Here is a 19059-nt window from a genome sequence, read left to right as displayed (position 1 = left end):
AGATTTTTCTTTGTGTTTTTCTGTATTTCCTAAATGTTCTACAATGGATATGTATAGTTCACCCTCAAATAACATAGGGTCGAACTGCACAGGCCCATTTATACACATTTTTTTTCAATAAAGGTCTTGGAAAATGTTTTGGGAGACAGTTTAAAAGATCATTTTCTTTTTTCTAGCTTTCTTTATTATAGAATACAGTATAGAATTTATACAACATACAGAATATGTGTGAATATCTGTTCATGTTGTTAGTAAGGCTGCCAGTCAGCAGTATGCTTTTAATAGTTAAGTTTTTGGGGAATGAAAAGTTATACGAGGATTTTTTTACTCTGTTGGGAGTCAGCACCCCTAATCCCCACATTGTTTAAGGGTCAACTATTGCATGTATCATCAGAAATAAAATAATAATATACAGGTATTTAATATTTAACATTTTCATATTATTTAAAATACAAATTAAAAGTCAGGGTTTAATTTGAAGATGATGTATTACATTGTTTAATACACAAGTCAAGCTAGATAAAAGGTCATAACTTAATTACATTTGTTTTGTTTTATTAGTGGGGTGGGTCGGGCAGCATACTCCACTTAACTGGGGGAAATAAGGTGGAAACACTGAGCATGTAAAAGATCAGCATTTTAAAGATGAGTTCCATTTTAGTGGTTGTCTGAAATTCAAATCATAAGGATGCTGAGTAATACTTCTTAATAATTTATTGGATATTCTTGTTTTGGTAATGATTATATTGATTTTATATTCTTAGGTGGGAGGAAATATCCTTGCTAATGTGTATTAAACTGCTGCTTTGAAGCTTATCTACTTAGCTAATTTGATCCATTTAAAAATTTTCCTATAGGCTAAAGTGATGTCCAACGAGGCGAAAAAATTTCAGCAACGTATTCAGGCTGAGCAGAAGAAAGAACTGAATAGCCTTTTGAAGACCCAGAAGAGAGAATACAAACTTCGAAAGGAACAGCTTAAGGAGGTATTTACTTTATAAAAATTTTCAAGCCACTTACCTGCTTACTGGTTATATCCAATATTGATCTACTCATAGAACCATTAAGATAAATTTTTCTTTTCTTTGTGGCCACCACTTTTTAAGTGAGGACATAGATTATAACCTATTACTTTTCAATGGCTGAGATCCTCAGTTGAGTGGGATCTAAAAAGTGCTCTCTTGAAAATGTGAATTATTTTATAAAGCTATTATTTAGTAGCTTTCCTAAGCACTTCTTAAGTAATTGAGTCACTGGAAATAAAAATAGTTTAGCTGTGAAAAAGAGCCATACATCTCTTCCTTTAAAAGTAAATCATACCTTCTTACTTTGGGCTCAGATTACAATAATTTGTTCTTATTCTGATTTTAACACAGAAGAAGGATAAGAGGCATTTCTTCTCATCCCATTTTCCTTAATAGGAAAGCATGCTAATTATGTCTTTATGGCTACAGGATTTCATGTGTGTTTGCCCTTTATGTGCTGCTTTCTTGAACTTATTTTTATCGCAGATCTAGTCTAACTGTGAGGAAAGCCATGTTGTCCTAAGGCAATTTCTGAAAGGGGATTATTATTCAGGATAGTGGTCAGGACAGGAAAATGATATGTGTCAACTACAGCATATTTATTATATTGCAGAGAATATAAATCAGCCATCTTTTGTAGGTATAAGATGATTTTTCAGAGACTATTGACCTTATGGTTCTTCACCTGTTACTCAAGAAAGAAACCAATTCTTTATTACTTTTGTGGATAAGATACTCAAACACATAAATATAAAAAGCACATGAACTTGTAGTTCTCAACTGAAGGATGTCAATGAGAAGACAGAGAGAATACAGGCATATACGCAAAGAATCATTTGACTATGTTTTCCAAAATCTTTTGCCAAGGAAATTCCCCACCCATCGAGACTTCCCCAGTTTACACCCTCTTTTACAGACTGATGGACTGAAATTTTTAGTCCATGTAATTAATTATTATCACACAGATAAATTAATCTTGATAAAATAACCATAATCTCTTTGGTATTGTGCTTTTATGTGTGTAGGAACTTGACCTATATTTAGACAAATAAGTCTTATTAAGGACATTGGTGGCACAAAGCCTTGCTATATATACCCTGCTGAGTGAGGTTCATTGATAAGATTTTTCTAAGTTTGAAGAATATAACCTGCTATGTATTCCCATTACTGTAATCTAAAAGCTAAAGTCAATACTAGAACATGGAATTTGAAAAGATGGTAAATAGGATTCCCAACTGTAAATAAATATCCAAAAAAATGCAGTTCTATAGTTGTTTCCTAGTGAAATGAGGTTTCAGTTTTATAAATGAATATGTTGTTTTAGATAATCCTTTAAGCATATAATTCATAGTCTAATAAGTCCGTTTTCTTTTAGAAGGTAGTTTTGTGTCTGCGTATGTCTGTGTGTGTGTGTATGTTCATTTAGAATGATTATTATCAGTGTAGAGGAAGGGACATACTATAGTCCTGTGGGTGGGAAATTTCCTTGGCAAAAGATTTTGAAAAACATAGCCAAGTGATTCTGTATATGCCTGTATTATCCCTGTCTTCTCATTGACATCCTTAAGTTGAGAACTACAAACTTTTGTGTTTTTTATTTTTATGTGCTTGAATATCTTATCAATGAAAGTAATGAATAATTGGTTTCTTTCTTGAACAACAGATGAAGAACCATAGGTTAACAGTCTCTAAAAATAATCATCTTAGACCTAGGAAAGATGGCTGATTTATATTCTCTGCAAGGTTGATGCATTTTAGGTTGAAATATGCTAGTATTAATTAACATCCTCGGGTTTGCATCATTGAATGTATTGTCAATATTCTCATCTTGTCCAGTATAAATACATTCTTTTTAGGTAGTTTGTGAGATGATATTTGAAATGCTGTAGAAAAACATTGGTCTTGCCTTTTTCAGTGGTTATAGTGCTGAATCTATTCTAAAAGGTCTCTATTTTCCTTTAGTTTTGTTGATTTTCCATTTAATTTCCGGTCTTTTATACTGAACCCATCCTTAACTTTGCCAAAAACTTAGCATTTCTATTGTTGAAACCAAGAAGTGAGCCATAACTATGTTTTAACCTTAATTTTAATTCATGTGTGATTTTAACTTGAAAGCACTGTCTTATTCCCTTTTTTGGAGGACTTTAAATAAAGATGTATTACTTCATTCACCAATCATTGTGTCCTTTCAAAGCTACGAGCCATCCTAAATATAGCTGTGCAAAGCTAAAAAGTATGCGTGTTTTCTAGTGTATGTTTTCTCTTTTCTTGTCCTACTTCATGGATAACTCCAGAAACAGAAAAATACTACCTACCTCCTTTAAGGTCATTGCCCTGCCTGCCCATGAGAGAGGGCACAAATTAAGTACTTTTACTGAAGATTACCAGCTAGCAAATAGTATATTCGTGTAGTTAATTTTTATGTATTTTGAACTCAGTTGTTTTTTATCTTGCCAGGAGCTGAATGAAAACAAGAGCACCCCAAGAAAAGAAAAACAGGAATGGCTTTCAAAGCAGAAAGAGAACATACAGCATTTCCAAGAAGAGGAAAAGACCAATCTTCTTCAGCGTCAGAGACGGTACCTAGAGCTGCAATGCCGTCGCTTCGAAAGAAAGCTGTTACTCGGGTGCCATAACTTGGAGCAGGACCTTGTCAGGGAGGTATGTGTAAATGGTGTGAAATCAGAATCTTCCTGAAAATATGTCAGTCACATCCCACCCTCAGGGCCTTAGAGAGCCTCTGCTTGCCTTTGCCTAAGTCCTTCTTCCCTGAAACCCAGCCCACACGGTTCACCTTCTCCCTCACTTCATATCTCCTCAATTCTGATCTCCAAATCCTCCTCCCTTCTTTAAATATTCTTGCACTCCTCTCTCTCTCTCTCTCTCTCTCTCTCTCTCTCTCTCTCTCTCTCACACACACACACACCATACACATACACACGTACGTGCACACACTTTTTATGGGGATCTCTCTCTCCCCAAGTAGAATGGAAATTAGATGAAGTCCCAGGTTCTGTTCAGGGCTTTTATATCCAGTGGCTAGATATATCCAGGCCTTGTAGCTAGTGGCTGGCCCATAATAGGTATTCAATAAATATGTATTAAGTAAATATATAATAAATATTAATTCCATGAATGAAAGAACTGTTAATTTTTAAATATAAGAAAATTAATTGGATAACTGATGCCTTTTCATCCGAAATGGGTGCCATGAAGGTATATACTACCATTTAACATAATTGTATAATCATGAAATTATTCATTGGGAATATGTAGAAACTTATGACAATGAAAACAACAGTTCTCATTATCAGGTATACCTATGAGCATAGATCAATTTATTTCCAAGAGTGGCTTAAAATAAACTTCAAGTATAACATAATTATTCAAATTCAGTAATAAAGAAATTCAAATGAAAACAATTGCATCAATTAGATAAGATCGGTCTAGAAAATTGGTAAGTCCTAGTAGTGGCATGGTAAAGTGGTCAATGTTGGTAAGAATATAAATTGACACTGCTATTTTGGAGGCATAATTCAGCAGCTTTAACCATTTAATTTGCACGTATCTTCTACCCATCGAATCCGCTTCTAGAATTCTATCCTAAAGAAATAGTAAACATAATTATATGGTGTATCATGTGTAGATGTTTATTGAAAATTTTTCATAAAACAAGAAATAGAAAAACTTATGGCATCAGAAAGCAGAAGTTTCCTATAAAAATTTTTTAAAAATCTGTCCATTATATTTTTAGGTAAAGAAAGCATATTATATGCCTATAATATATTTTGTTGTTCAATTTTAAAACTGTATGTTTTTTGTGTAATAGTTGTGTCACGATAAGCGTGGGGGATGCTTGGGAAACATGCACCAAATGTTGGCCCCCTGGAGAAGGGGCAGCAGAGGCAAAGGCGGTACGTCTGACTTCCTTCTACATAGAAAAAGAGAGAGAATGTGTGTATGTGTGTGTGTTGTACATTTGATCTTTTAAACTGAAAAAAATTGTAGTAACATTTATTGATCATGAGGTAGGTATTCTGACAGCTTTCCACTTATGAACTCATTTCAAGGATTTTTTTTCTCCTGGCATTGTACATCAGCAAATTTCACCTTTGTCTTTTTTTATGGATTAGGAATTAAATAAAAGAAAGGCTCACAAGGACTTAGAGCATGCAATGCTGCTGCGACAGCATGAGTCCATGAAAGAACGGGAGTTCCCCCACCTCAACACAGTGCAGAAGATGCGCTGTGAGTTGATGAGTCTGCAGCATCAAACCGAGCTCAGTGACCAGCTGGAGCGTAATAAACGGAGAGAGCGAGAACTTAGGCGGAAGCATGTCATGCAGGTTCGACAGCAGCCTCAGAGTCTGAAGGTACCTTTAGCCTAAGCTTCTTGGCAAAGGAGAACAGATAAAAGGCATCACGTAAACAGTAAAAGTCTAAGCCAGATGTCTGTCATCAAGAAATTAAATAAGCTTTTTTCTTTTCATTTTTAGCATGTTTGGTTAGGGTTGGTGTAGAGGGTCTATGGCTACAGACTTCTGCTTGTGTATTTCTCAGCAGAGTACCAAAAAATGGCCAGAACTTTTTAACTGTGGAACGTGTCATAAATAAGATTCAAAATTCTCATTTTAAGTGTACCCAAATGTCCAGTGTTGATACTACAGTCTACATATAAACATACTAACCTGCTGGCTTCTCTCTGTTGTTCCAAGTTTTATAGTTTTGGAATCTTATTTCTCTGAATGTGATTTGTATCCAAAAGAGGCAGTAAGTTCTTAATTAGTACAGAAACCAGTGAATGAAAAATGCCTTTTTACCCCCTCTCCCTTCATTGTCAATACTCATCTTTAGAGGAATAGTGGAATTATCACACTGTTACTCCCATTCTTTCTGTGTTTGGTAACATAGGTAAGACCAGGGCATGTGTAGTTGGAGTGTATTTTTAATTAGTACATCAGAGTGAAGCAAGGTATTATATGCTCTCTTGTAGACAAATAAGGAAAGACAAGTGTTGGTGATATATAATATGAAAGGACTTTAAATTTTGTATTTGCTTTGATAGAGAAATATATTTATATGATGCCAAAGTGTATTTATTATAAAGTTAAAGGTTTCCCTCTCCTTGTTCTTTAGGCCACCTGGTCCAGCCCCCTCTACCAAAATCAACCAGAGTTAACAATTCCAAGGAATTTTCAAATTTTATAACTTGTAATGAATATGTGAAGTATAATCACATGAATCTTAATAAACAAAAAACCAAAATGACCCACTATATATGTTGTCACCCACAGTAGTACCTCAGTTAATCTGTACATGTCTGCACATTGTAAACTTGTATTTACATCCAATAAGGCCCCGGTTCCACACTATCTTCTTTATCCCCTTTTTCAAACTCTTTGACAATTTAACTATAAAACTATCAGGTAACAACACTTACCTGAATAACTCTCCTAAAGTGAAGTGAAATTCACTCACAGAAGTAATCTGTGTCCAAACCAGAAGCTAAACCACACCTAGTGGTGTCTCTGATTCCTATTCAACTCCATTCATACAAGTTGTCCTGAACAAAACACAGAACCAAAGCTAAGATTTGCCCTTTCCTTGTGAATCTAAGTCAAATTTTATACTTTGCTGTATCTTCAAAACAGCTAATGAACATTGTTTACAGAGTGGCTCATACGTTGACTACCCTCATAATCGTCATTAGTTAATGCTTATGACAATCAGAATTCATAATGATTTTCCAGATTTACTTTGTCTTTGTAGTGGGTACATAGTAGGGTTTCCCACCAAAAGATATTTAAAGCATGTCTATAAAATGAATTACAGTTTTAAAGTGAGCAGCGCCCAGAAGTAAACCAACCTGAAAGCTTGTTTAGTTTTCTTTGGTCAGACCATAAATCTGATACGACTTCATTTCTCTGGGGCTTGGAAGAGGTTAGTTGTTTGCTGTTTAACCCTCCCTTTTGGTTCCCTGCTGTGGCAGCCTTCTCAGTTTGAATGCTTGTAGACACTAGTCTGATTTTCACAGATACTGTTAAAAAATCGAGGGGAAAGATAATGTCTCACCATCGTAGTCAGACTTCAGATAGGAAGCGTCCCTCTCATGATACATAAGGTCAAGATTTTCCATAAAAGAGATTGTTCTGTTACTTTAGTCGGAAAGAAAATCACCATGTTCCTCTTAGTTGTATATATCTATATACTTGCACAATTTGAACAAAACAGACAATTTTTTTTAAATTAAGGTATCATTGATAAACAATCTTAAGAAGGTTTCACATGAACAACATTGTGGTTTCAACATTCATTCATACAATCCAGTTCCACTGCAGTCACTGTCCATCAGCGTAGTAAGACACTATAGAGTCATTGCTGTCTTCTCCGTGCTGTGCTGCATTCCCCGTGACCCCACTATATTGTGAGTGCTAATGATAGTGCCCTTAATCCCCTTTTCCCTCCCTCCCCACCCATGCTCCCCAACCCCTTCCCTTTGGTAACCCTAGTCCCTTCTTGGAGAAAACAGACTCTATTTTAACATCATGTCATTTCATTTACATAAGTAATAGTTGTAACCTTTTTAGGTAAATTTGTACTTACTAAGTAGTAGTTCAACTTCAATAGCTGCAACTATTCCAACTTTCTCCAAGACTTTAAGGGGGATAGGAGGACTTCAGTTTGCACACGTAGGTAAGCTGACAGTATTTGTAGACACTGGGGCACCATTTCTGAGGAATAACGTGGGTAAACACCTATTGTTTATCTGCCATTTCTTCATCTGCCATTAGGTGATGTTTTGTCAGTAATAAGTGATTAAGAAACAACTGGAACATGTTTATCCTGCTTTCACTTGAGTGAAACATTGAGGAATATAGTTTGTTCTTGGTATAAGTATTAATCTTGTTGAAAAAATTTTCCAGGGCATTCCTTTTTGTCATTAGCTAGTGATATGGAGTGACTATAGTTTTCTTGGCAATATATTTGAATATTTAAAAGTTTTTTAAAGAATGGAGGCTGTTACACAAAGTCAGAAGAGAATTCTAAATTTCATTGTTCCATTTCTGGCTAACTTGGAGGAATTTTATTACCCAAGGGCAGTATTTAAGAGCAGTGCTAAGAGTAACTAAACCAAGAGTTTGTCTTTCTAGCTAGACATTTCTTGACCCTTCACTGAATAAAGGTACATGACTATGACTTAGTACCTCAATTGGTGTAAAATGCAGAAAAGGATATATATTTGATTTTGTAGTATTGGAGCAAAGAGTGTGAACTAGTTCCCTGACAAGAGTGTTTGGTCATACACACATTTGCACACTTAGTCAACCATTCAATATCTGGCAGTATATATATTGAGGTAAATAATTTCAACTATAGGTTCTGCCTTTGTGTAGCAAATGAGTGTTGTTACTTGTAGGCCTGATGGGTACACCTTATCAAATAGATCTCATCTTGCTAAGTTTTGTTGAACCTTGAGTTCATAGAATAATTAACCTGTGATTTAAAGCCAGAGTTATTCTGTCTCTGAACTCAAATTATTTTATCTCAAAAATGTTTATGTAGTTCATGTCTGTTATCATTACCACAAGAAGGGTTGTCCCTTCCCTTGCCTCATAACTTTTCTTTGACCTTTGAAAAATTAGTTAGCTGACTTTCAGGTTTTTGCTCGTGGTGCTAAAGAGTAAACCCTAAGGAGAAGCAGGCCCAAAACTTACCCATCTTAACTGAGCAGTATGACCGCAACATTAATGAAATGCTCTCCACTTGAGCTGTAAGTTTACTTTACTTAGGCAAAACAAATTTAGTGCCCCTTTCCTTCCACCACCTGAATAAAATCCCAACAATTGAAATATTAAGTCGGAAATGAAAACTCTGCTGCACCTTGGGAAATAGTCATGGTGGCCCATATTCTTCTTGTTCTCAGCATTGCTTGGAAATATGCATGATGCATATGTAATTCTCTTTGATACATTTGGACATGAGGCTCCACATAGGCTCTCTGCTGGTGCCTTGCAGACGTTCAGTACATATACCAACAGCGCATCAAGATTGGAGAAGCAACTTTGTTAAGCAGTGTTCAAAAAGTAGTACTTTATCGGGAATCCAGATGGTCACATTTGAGTGCAGCTACAAAATAGTTGCTATGTAAGTTTACAGACTTTTTCTTAATGGGCCAGATAGTAAATATTTTAGGAGGAAAAGTTGAGGTTATTATGTGGGTATTTACATAGCCATTTAAAATGTGACCATTTCAGAATGTAAAAAACCATTCCTAATTAGTGGACTATTGAAAAACAAAAACAAAAAATCAGGTAGCTGTTCAGATTTGGCCCATAAGCTGTAGCATTAAATAAATAACCTGTTCTATAGTTATTTCCATTGGAGAGAAGAGATTCACAGTCTTATATCAATCAGATTCTATATTTTTCTTTAAAAAATAATGATTATTTAGGCATCATCCAAATAGCTTATGATAGCTTTATTCTTATAACGCCGTCATTGGTTGCTGTGTTTTCCTTTTCCAGAGAGGTTTACTCCAAGATGTAAAAGAGAACAGTTGTGCCCTATGGAAGAGTAGTCTGTCTTCACTTACACCTCCTCCTTTCCATAGGTCATGAGAAGGTAGCTCACAGGAGGATATATGTTTTCTTTCTCTCTTTCAGCGGCATTTGGATGAAGCACAGGAGGCAGAGTGCCAGGCTTTGAAAACGCAGCTGCAGCAGGAACTGGAGCTGTTGACTGAACTTCAGAGCAAGATCAAAATGCAGGTTGAGGCACAACACGCTCAAGAGCTTCGGGAGCTTGAAGAGAGGGTCTCCCTCCGCAAGGCACTCTTAAAACAACAGGTATACGTAATAGAAAAAAGTAATTGTGCCAGTATTTGCTTTCATCAAAATCATTTCATAAATATATTTTCATGATGACAGAGGTGGCATTAGATTGTCTTGACAATACCATATTTCCTTAATTCTAGTTTTGGTAGTGTTTTCTTTTTCTTTAAAATTACTGATTCAGTAATGAACCTTAAAATTAATGAGTGTGATATATTAAAGGAATATACTTAAGTAGTAATTGCTAGAGGAATGATGTGGAGTTATGCGAAGACAGTTGAATTGTAAAAGGATAGCTCTGGCTCCGGCTTCCTCACTTCTTTGTGTACCTAGTTGTACCTAAAGAAATTGGAGAGAAACTTGGATAGTGAAGGAAAAAACTTTAGTAATTGCTTGAGAGAGACAAGGAAAAAGGATCAGGAATATACTTTACTCATTCATCCCTGTTCTCAAACTGTACAAATTGATGCATTACTAGAAAAGAGAAGATAAAACCAGTTTTACACAGATGAAGAGTCAGGCTGAAAATATTATTTCTAGATGTAGCTTTATTTATTTTACTTATTCTTTGTCATGTATATTAGAACATGAATCCCTAAATTCACTTGTGTCCTTTAAGGTACTGAGGCTGTGTGTGTGTGTGTGTGTGTGTGTGCGCCTTGATTTATTATTTCAATACATTATTACCTTTGCTTTTAAGAACTTGATTTTACACATTTTAGCAATATAAGTTATATGTGATTTCTATAGTTGATCTCTTTGATTTTTAAATGTACATCCTTTAAAATAGCCAGTGTGGACATTTTTATGATTCACTTTAAAACCGTAATAATTATTGTTTCTTTAGTTGATAGATTTTTTAAAATAAATGAGCTTTCTTTTTGCTTCCCCCCACCAACCCACAATAGATGGACGAAGAGATATTGACATTTCAGAATGAGTGCACTGAAAGGATACGAAGCCTGCTGGAGCGTCGAGCAAAAGAGATGAAAGCTTTCAACTCTGAAAGCGAAGGACTAGGTTTTAGAAACGTCCTTTCTAACCTTGCCCCTGAGGCATTCAGCCACAGCTCCCCCGGAGCTCCTCACAGGGGGCATCCCATAGGTGGCCTATCACAAGCCTGGGGACATCCAGTGCAAGGTGAGTCCCCAGCCATGCAGGTCACCCTTCTCAGCCAATGCATGGGGTACCCCGAGGTAGCAGTATGGGAGTTCGCAATAGCCTTCGGATTCTGAGGCGACAGCTACCAAGGGATGGACAGAACAGGGCATGAACAGAAGCACCAGCGTCACTTGACAAATATCCAATGGGTCACACATGTCTTACATGTAATTTAATAATTGAGATTGGCAAGGAGGAGCCAAGAGAGCGGTGTGAGTAGGACAGCAGAAATCTCCTCCCAAAAACATATATATTTTTAAAAATACAACAAATACAACCATTCCTAAAACAGAGACCAGAAGATATAGTACAACAGCCAGGCTACATCTACATCTGTGAGAACCCAGTGCCTCGCAAAGGGGGTAAGATACAAGCTGTGGCCAGGAAGGACCAGGGCGACCCCCACCCCAGCTCCTGGTGGGAGGAGAGGAGTCAGAGCAGGGAGGGAGAGGGAGCCCAGGACTGCTAAATACCCAGCCCTAGCCATCTGCACCAGAGCACAGACACACAGTGCATGGTGTGCTGGATACTAGGGAAACTGAACAGTAAAACCTGCAAGCAGGTTCCTGCAGCCAGCGGACCTGGGACAAAAGAAAAGTGAGTGCTTTTTGAAGGTCTTGAAGGGACAGGGGCCTCACAGCTGGACGGAGGCATCCCATCACACTCAGCCTAGCAGCTGGGAATCCCGGGGAACTCCAGGGGCCCAGGGGGTTGACAACACAGCTCGGAGATCCCTCACAGTGATAAACAGCCTCCCGCCCATTCCCCCACTGGCGTGGCTCCCCCACAGCAGAGCAGCAGCCTAAAAGTGGCCATGCCAACAGCAACGATGTGGAGCTTACTCCACAGTGGCAGGGCAAGATTCAAAGACCCCGTTTGCATGCAGCTGCCCAGTAAAAGCCGCTAGGGGTCACCATTCTCCCAGTAAAGGAAGGCCAGGAGCAAGTGGAAAGGGACTTTGATTTCCCAGCTGACACATGCCCCAACTGCCTACAGCTACCCCTATCACCATGAAAAGGTGGAAGAATTTGATACAGATCAGACTAACCCAGACATCCTCCCCAGAGAGGGAATCTGAGGAGATAAATTTAACCAATCTTCCTGAAAAAGAATTCAAAGTAAAGGTCATAACTATGCTGCTGGACTTGCAGAGAAATATGCAAGAGCTAAGGAGGTAGGATACAGAAGTAAAACAATCTCTGGAAGGTCTTAAAAGCAGAATGGATGAGATGCAAGAGGCCATCAATGGAATAGAAATCAGTGAACAGGAACACTGAGAAGCTAATGCAGAGAGAGACAAAAGGATCTCCAGGAATGAAACAATATTAAGAGAACAGTGTGACCAATTGAAACAGAACAATATCCACATTATCGGGGTAGCAGAAGAAGATGAAGAGAGAAAAGGGATAGAAAGTATCTTAGAGGAAATAATTACTGAAAACTTCCCCAAACTGGGGGAGGAAATAGCCTCTCAGACCATGGAAGCACACAGAACTCCCAACACAAGGGACCCAAGGAGGACAACACCGAGACACATAATAATTAAAATGGCAAAGATCAAAGACAAGGTATTAAAAGACAAAGTATTAAAGGCAGCCAGAGAGAGAAAAAAGGTCACCTACAAAGGAAAATCCATCAGGCTATCATCAGACTTCTCAACAGAAACCTTAAAGGCCAGAAGAGAATGGCATGATATATTTAATGCAATGAAACAGAAGAGCCTTGAATGAAGGATACTGTATCCAGCATGATTATCATTTAAATATGAAGGAGGGATTAAACAATTCCCAGATAAGCAAAAGTTGAGGGAATTTGCCTCCCACAAAGCACCTCTACAGGGTATTTTAGAGGGACTGCTCCAGATGGAAGCACTTTTAAGGGTAAACAGATGTTACCAGAGAAAATAAAATCACAGCAACGAAAGTGGAACAATCAAATATTAACTAAAGGCAAAAATTAAAATCAACTACCCTCAAAATCAGTCAAAGAAACACAAAAGAGCCCACACACACACAAAAAAAAATCTAACATACAAAGAATGGAGGAGGAGGAATAAGAAGAGACAGAAATAAAGAATCATCAGACTGTGTTTATAATAGCTTAAGAAGTGAGTGATGTTAGACAGTAAGGTAGTAAAGAAGCTAACTGTGAACCTTTGGTAAACAAAACCTAAAGCTTACAATGCAATAAGTTCATATCTTTCAATAATCATCCTAAATGTAAATGGACTGAATGCACCAATAAAAAGACACAGAGTAATAGAATGGATAAAAAGGCAAGACCCATCTATATGCTGCTTCCAAGAGACTCACCTCAAACCCAAAGACATGCACAGACTAAAAGTCAAGGGATGGAGAAAGATATTTCATGCAAAAAACAAGGAGAAAAAAGCAGGTGTTGCAGTACTCTAGATCAGACAAAATAGACTTCAAAACAAAGAAAGTCACAAGAGATAAAGAAGGACATTGTATAATGATAAAGGGCTCAATCCAACAATAGGATATAACCATTATAAACAGATATCACCCAGTACAGGAGCACCAACATATGTGAAACAAATACTAACAGAATTAAAGGAGGAAATAGAATGCAGTGCATTCATTTTAGGAGACTTCAACACACCACTCACTCCAAAGGACAGATCCACCAGACAGAAAACAAGTAAGGACACAGAGGCACTGAACAACACACTAGAACAGATGGACCTAATAGACATCTATACAACTCTACACCCAAAAGCAACAGGATACACATTCTTCTCAAGTGCACATGAACATTTTCCAAAATAGACCACATACTAGGCCACAAAAAGAGCCTCAGTAAATTCAAAAAGATTGAAATTCTACCAACCAACTTCTCAGACCACAAAGGCATAAAACTAGAAATAAATTGCGCAAAGAAAGCAAAAAGGCTCACAAACACATGGAGGCTTAACAACATGCTCCTAAATAATCAATGGATCAACAACCAAATCAAAATAATTGAGAATGGTCTTTCCGCTGAACAGTCCACCAAAAGAAACTCCCTATAGACATCATCACAAGCAGCCTCCTCACTTGGGTACTACCATGTGGAGGCTGAGTACATATGGTATATTTTATTCATATTTGTAAAGCGTTCTGTTTTGTGTTTACTAATTGGGATGTCATAGTATTTAGCTGTCAGGTTTTGTGTTTTGTTTTGGTTTTAACTTTTGGGGAAATTTTATGTAAAGGGGAATTGGTGTGTATGTGTGTTTATCAAATACGCACACACGTGCACACATACAGTGCACATGGTAAAAAGAAACTGTTAGATGGGGGTATTTTCTGAAAACTGCAAAAACAATCCAGCAACGTGGCTTGAGTCATCACTTTTGGACAACTCTATCCTAAGAAATTTGTGAAAAGATCTAAAGCCTTTCTCTGTATACCCCAGGTTCTTATGAGCCGCTCACAGCAGGGAGCGTGTGCTAAAACAAGTTATTATGGAAGCACACCTGTATACCCTCACCAATGTATTTTGTTTATTAAATAAATGTATTTTGTCTGACTTTTGTTGATAAAATTGGCCTCATTTGGAGTAGGAAAAAAGTGGAAATCCATGAACACTAAAGGGTTGCATTGACTCTTTCAGAGAGTAGAAGACAACCTAATTCTTTTTCTGAATGCTGCAAGCTTGTCAGTGATTTTTTTTTTTTTTTTTTGTCCATTCAATTGTGCCTTCTTTGTGGCATGGTGAGATGGAGGTGCTTCAGGAGACCACAGGTTTTGTGGAAATTGCATCATCAAACCTGTGAGCCTCCAACGGGGAAGAAAAAAAGGGTGAGAGGGGCCCCTGAATGCTCATATGATGGGTTTGTTCAGTAGCAGAGTGTGGAGATGAAGCCTATATATATGCTGACGTTTTGTTGCTTATGCTGTGATATGTCATCCTAGCTGAGCTAAGCTCTGTTAACTTCCAAGACCCCAAACAGTACTTTTACTTTGTTTATAGGAAAACAAACACATATAGCCAATACAAATGAAATGCCGGAAGTATTTGAATGATGCCGTATTTACAGACCGCCATCTCCTGGAATTCTCATCACACTACTTAGACATAATTTGATTACCCCCTTTTGGTTTATGGGGTTTCCTGTTTACAAGTAGAATAGCCCATTATTTAAGTGCTTAGTTGCCATAGTGAGCCAGGAGTCTCTGAGCCTGTGACTTTACCAGCTGCTGACTAACCCTCAGCACCACTGTAGGTTTTGCTGTATGTGCAGGTCTTCTTCTTTTTTTTTTTAATTGCTTTTTTTGTTGCTGCAATACTTTACAAACTTCCAGTTCCTTGAGACTTAGTGATTGCTTGGCATCATGTGAACATCACATGACAGAAACACCACTTCCAGAAGTCTAAAGCCTCGGTGCTAAAGTACTACTGAAAAGGAACCAGCAAGTTTGGCAAATTAAAAAAAAAAGCAAAAACTAAAGTCAGTTATGGTGGTCAGGAAATCTCTTGACGAAAGCTAACTTTTCTTTTCCAGAGAGGGGTATGTTTTGTTTTATTTTGTTTTGTTTTGCAATGAAGGATACACCCGATGCTGACAGTCAGATGTGACTTGGGGTCCCACCGCTAGTGTGGAGACTGAGCTGCAGGCGGGTGGGGAGCCATGAATATGACTTGAAGGGAAAAAATGTCCTTCCTGGTGAGCACTCAAAGTTCCTTTAGGTCACTGTCCTGCCTTCTCCCCAGTTGTCTTGAAGAACCAGGAGCCCTGCTGCTGACAGATTCCTGCTTTTCACAGAGGGCTCCCAGGTCGAATTCTCCAAGGCCCTCTCAGTGATACTCTCCACCTAGAGCAGACTAATCACCATTGAAATCTTGGTTTTCTCAACCAATGTAAGTCTTCTCCAGGCACATCAGTCCAGTCTGCCTGAATCCACCCCTTTAGGAGTTTCTAGCATTCCTTTAAAGAGAACTGGGAGAAAAATTAATATTTTAGTGTAAATATTTTTAAAACCAAGTCACAGTAGAATTCACACACAGTCATAGGCAGTGTTCCATGTAGCGCTCTGGTCCGTCGTCCTCTTGGCCACGGTTCAGATGACCAGTTTTTAGGTGGACATAACATGTACTTGATTCTACTGAAAGGGACTTTTAATTATTTCAATGTCTCTTCTGCATTCAAATATTGTACAGTATCTCTGACAAATTGAGATATCTACATGTTTAGAGGAAAATGAGAGGACCAAGCTTTAGAATTTATAAAATGTCCAAAAATATAATGGAATTTGATACCTTTTAAAAAATTCTTACTAGATCTGGCTCCTTTACACTACTGAAGCAGACCAGTTTTGCATATAAAACTCTAAAATCGAAATGGACTTAAATCAGTCAAACTGAATTACTGAGTTCATGCAGACTATATATATGTACTTGTAACATCGTGATTGAATACTGAGTCCAAATGTCTGTCCAGTAGGGCTTTGTTTTTGCCACACAAATCTGATTGAATTGTGTGGCAACCAGTTTTACATCACTATACCTGGATTATTCCATTAAGTTAATTTGAATTAAATATATATAGTTTGCAAAAAGATTCAAATCAGTTCAGTTTAATCATTCAGATTGGTTTGTGTGTGTTTGTAAGATTAACTTCTGAGGAATCTCAATCATGGTAGGAATCATGAAAGAGTAAAAGCAGGAAAATTTGAAAGATTTTAAAAGATCCTGAAGAAAGAAGCAGGCACTTTCTCAATCAGTGTACAAATGTCAACCTTTGTTTAAACTAATACTACCTCCTCCCCAGTGTTGGTGTTCACTTAATATATGTGTGTTTAAGAAAATAAAAAATATGGGAAATTTGTCCAGCATGTCAGAAATTTGTAAATGCTATATCTGGTATCCAGAACTTGGCAGTAAAAAGTTTCCTGTGTTCACTATCTCTCCCTTTTTTTAAGTTAACATTTTGAAAATGTAAAACCTCATACCTTGAGATATTCCTTAATTGGGTTCCCTTCCATTCATACATATTTTTCTCCCTTTATTAAAATCAGCTTTATCCCCAAATTACAGTATCTACAGGTATTTTCATTGGTACATAAGGTTAGCTGGAAAATGTACTTATATTATTTTTATTCAGAGCTGCCATTCACTTTTCGTAATTTCTACACCTGGAGATGAATAGCCCTGCATTTAAAGCCACACCCACAGGTATAATATGCTTAGTACTCTAAGCCAAGGACTTACCAGTAAATTGAACTGTTTAGCATAATCCTCATGATGTTCAGCTGCCTAGACATCAGGTAAACACCACTCAGCACACTAAGAAACTGTCCTTGACACTCCTTCCCACTCCCGCCTGTTTCCTCACCCCCTTTTCAAAAACCAAAAACTCTGTTATGAGTGTGTCTGAAAAAGACTTTAGCAACTTTCTGCTTGAAGTACGAAATGTCTAGCATTTTAAACTTTCATAGAGTACATTGTGTAGGACACTGGAATAATACTCTTTATTTTCATTTTCATCTGTGAAAAATGACTTTATTGTACTTGAAACATCTCTTTTGAATTTCTCCATTTGTGCCATTCACTAGTGGAAATAAATTGTATTATGCCATGATCTACTGGCTGTTTAAAAAGCTGTTAAGTATGCACATTTTTGGTAGAGCTATTATCATTTGTATGTATATATTATATATACACATGAGTGCGTATATGTGTGTATAGATAGGTGGATGTATCTCATACTGTACACTTCCATCAGGGCACTTAAGGTTCTGTTACTTGGTTATTTCTGTCCTCAGTTAAGGCAAGAATGCATGTGTTTCTTAAGAGTGAGTACTCTGGGTTGTTATTTATGAAAAAGATGGTCATTAGATGCTATCTTTTCTTTTTTAATACCCTCTTAGCACTTGTGTGGGTGGAAAGAAAGTTGGGTAAAATGTGGATCCATAAGTTGCAATGCAGTAAAATAGTACTGGGGATGGAGCCAGTTAGTGTTTCCATGGGTCTGTATCATGATACAGTAAAAAATAAGTGATGCAGAGAGAAATGAACCATGGAAATTGAAAAACACTGCTGGCGATTCCTCTGTAAAGATGATAACCAATCACATAATCTTCATGTGCGCTATCTCTACAGTTTTCTTAGTGATGCCATTGATCCTTGTACTTCCTGTACTCCATTAATACTAATAACTATTAATTTTGCTGAGGATCAAAACAGCCAAGAAAGGAATTACTGCTAAGGCATCTAAGGGTCCCCTAAACTAAAATCAACAGGCAGTGGCCACTGGGAGAGGGATGTGGTGTTGGCATGGGGTTTTCTCTCTCCAGCTGCCTCTTCCTGGTTGCTAATAGTTCTTCATGCACCCTCTGCCCCTTCTGAGCCGCTACCGTATAAGCACAGGTTTGGCCTAAACAGCAGCCCTTTCCTAGGAATTTTACATGGTCCTGCATATTTTTGTCCCATTCTCCCAATGTAAAGTGTCTAGTGTGTATTCAATTCAGGAAATCATATGTTTAAGTATATAAGTGTGAATCTCTATTAGTGATGTAAGGAGGTTTCTGTTCTTTAGATAAACTTCTTCCTCTAAGGGGAAAATTCACATCTTGGGTTGCCATATTTGAGCTGCTTACCAAAATACAGATCATTATTAAAGGAAAACAAATTTGCTATTTTTCCTCATCTAACGTGATAGTGCTCCCACCAGTTTGTAGCATTGCCTTTGAAAAGGCCCTCTGAGTTGGGAAGAACTGGAAGTTTCTCAGGCTCAGATTCCTTAAAATGATGAAGAGTGTGCTGTACATTTAGCAGACTTGCCTCTAGTGCACAGGGATTACTGATTGAAGTCTATTTTACTGTGTGTCTGGTTTTGTTGTCTGAACTTTTATGAAATCACTACAATAGGTCTGCATTGGAAATGATTCTTTGTGAGAAACTCATTTTATTGAACACTGTCTAGAAAAAGAAACTGAAGCTGAGAACTCTTCCTTTATTGACATTTATAATTTCTACTGAATTCTGGTAGCCCTCTTTAAAGTCACATTGATTGATTTTTCCCTCATTTGTATTCAGAT

The 19059-nt window shown here is 37.4% G+C and overlaps 1 protein-coding gene across 1 annotated transcript in view; it reads left to right on the top strand.

Moving 5' to 3' along the window:
• Window positions 1–19059, top strand: part of LOC140848036 (serine/threonine-protein kinase TAO1-like) — a 404763-nt gene that overhangs the window by 287077 nt on the left and 98627 nt on the right. Inside the window, exons 16-20 of the mRNA XM_073230114.1 lie at window positions 858–986; window positions 3483–3686; window positions 5159–5398; window positions 9689–9871; window positions 10765–10996. Of these exons, the coding sequence (XP_073086215.1) occupies window positions 858–986; window positions 3483–3686; window positions 5159–5398; window positions 9689–9871; window positions 10765–10996 (988 nt within the window). The remainder of the gene's footprint in view (window positions 1–857; window positions 987–3482; window positions 3687–5158; window positions 5399–9688; window positions 9872–10764; window positions 10997–19059) is intronic.

This window comes from Manis javanica, chromosome 2 (assembly GCF_040802235.1).
Source record: "Manis javanica isolate MJ-LG chromosome 2, MJ_LKY, whole genome shotgun sequence".
NCBI lineage: Eukaryota > Metazoa > Chordata > Mammalia > Pholidota > Manidae > Manis > Manis javanica.
Note: the sequence above shows the minus strand (reverse complement) of the source record. Positions and strands in the feature narration are given on the sequence as shown.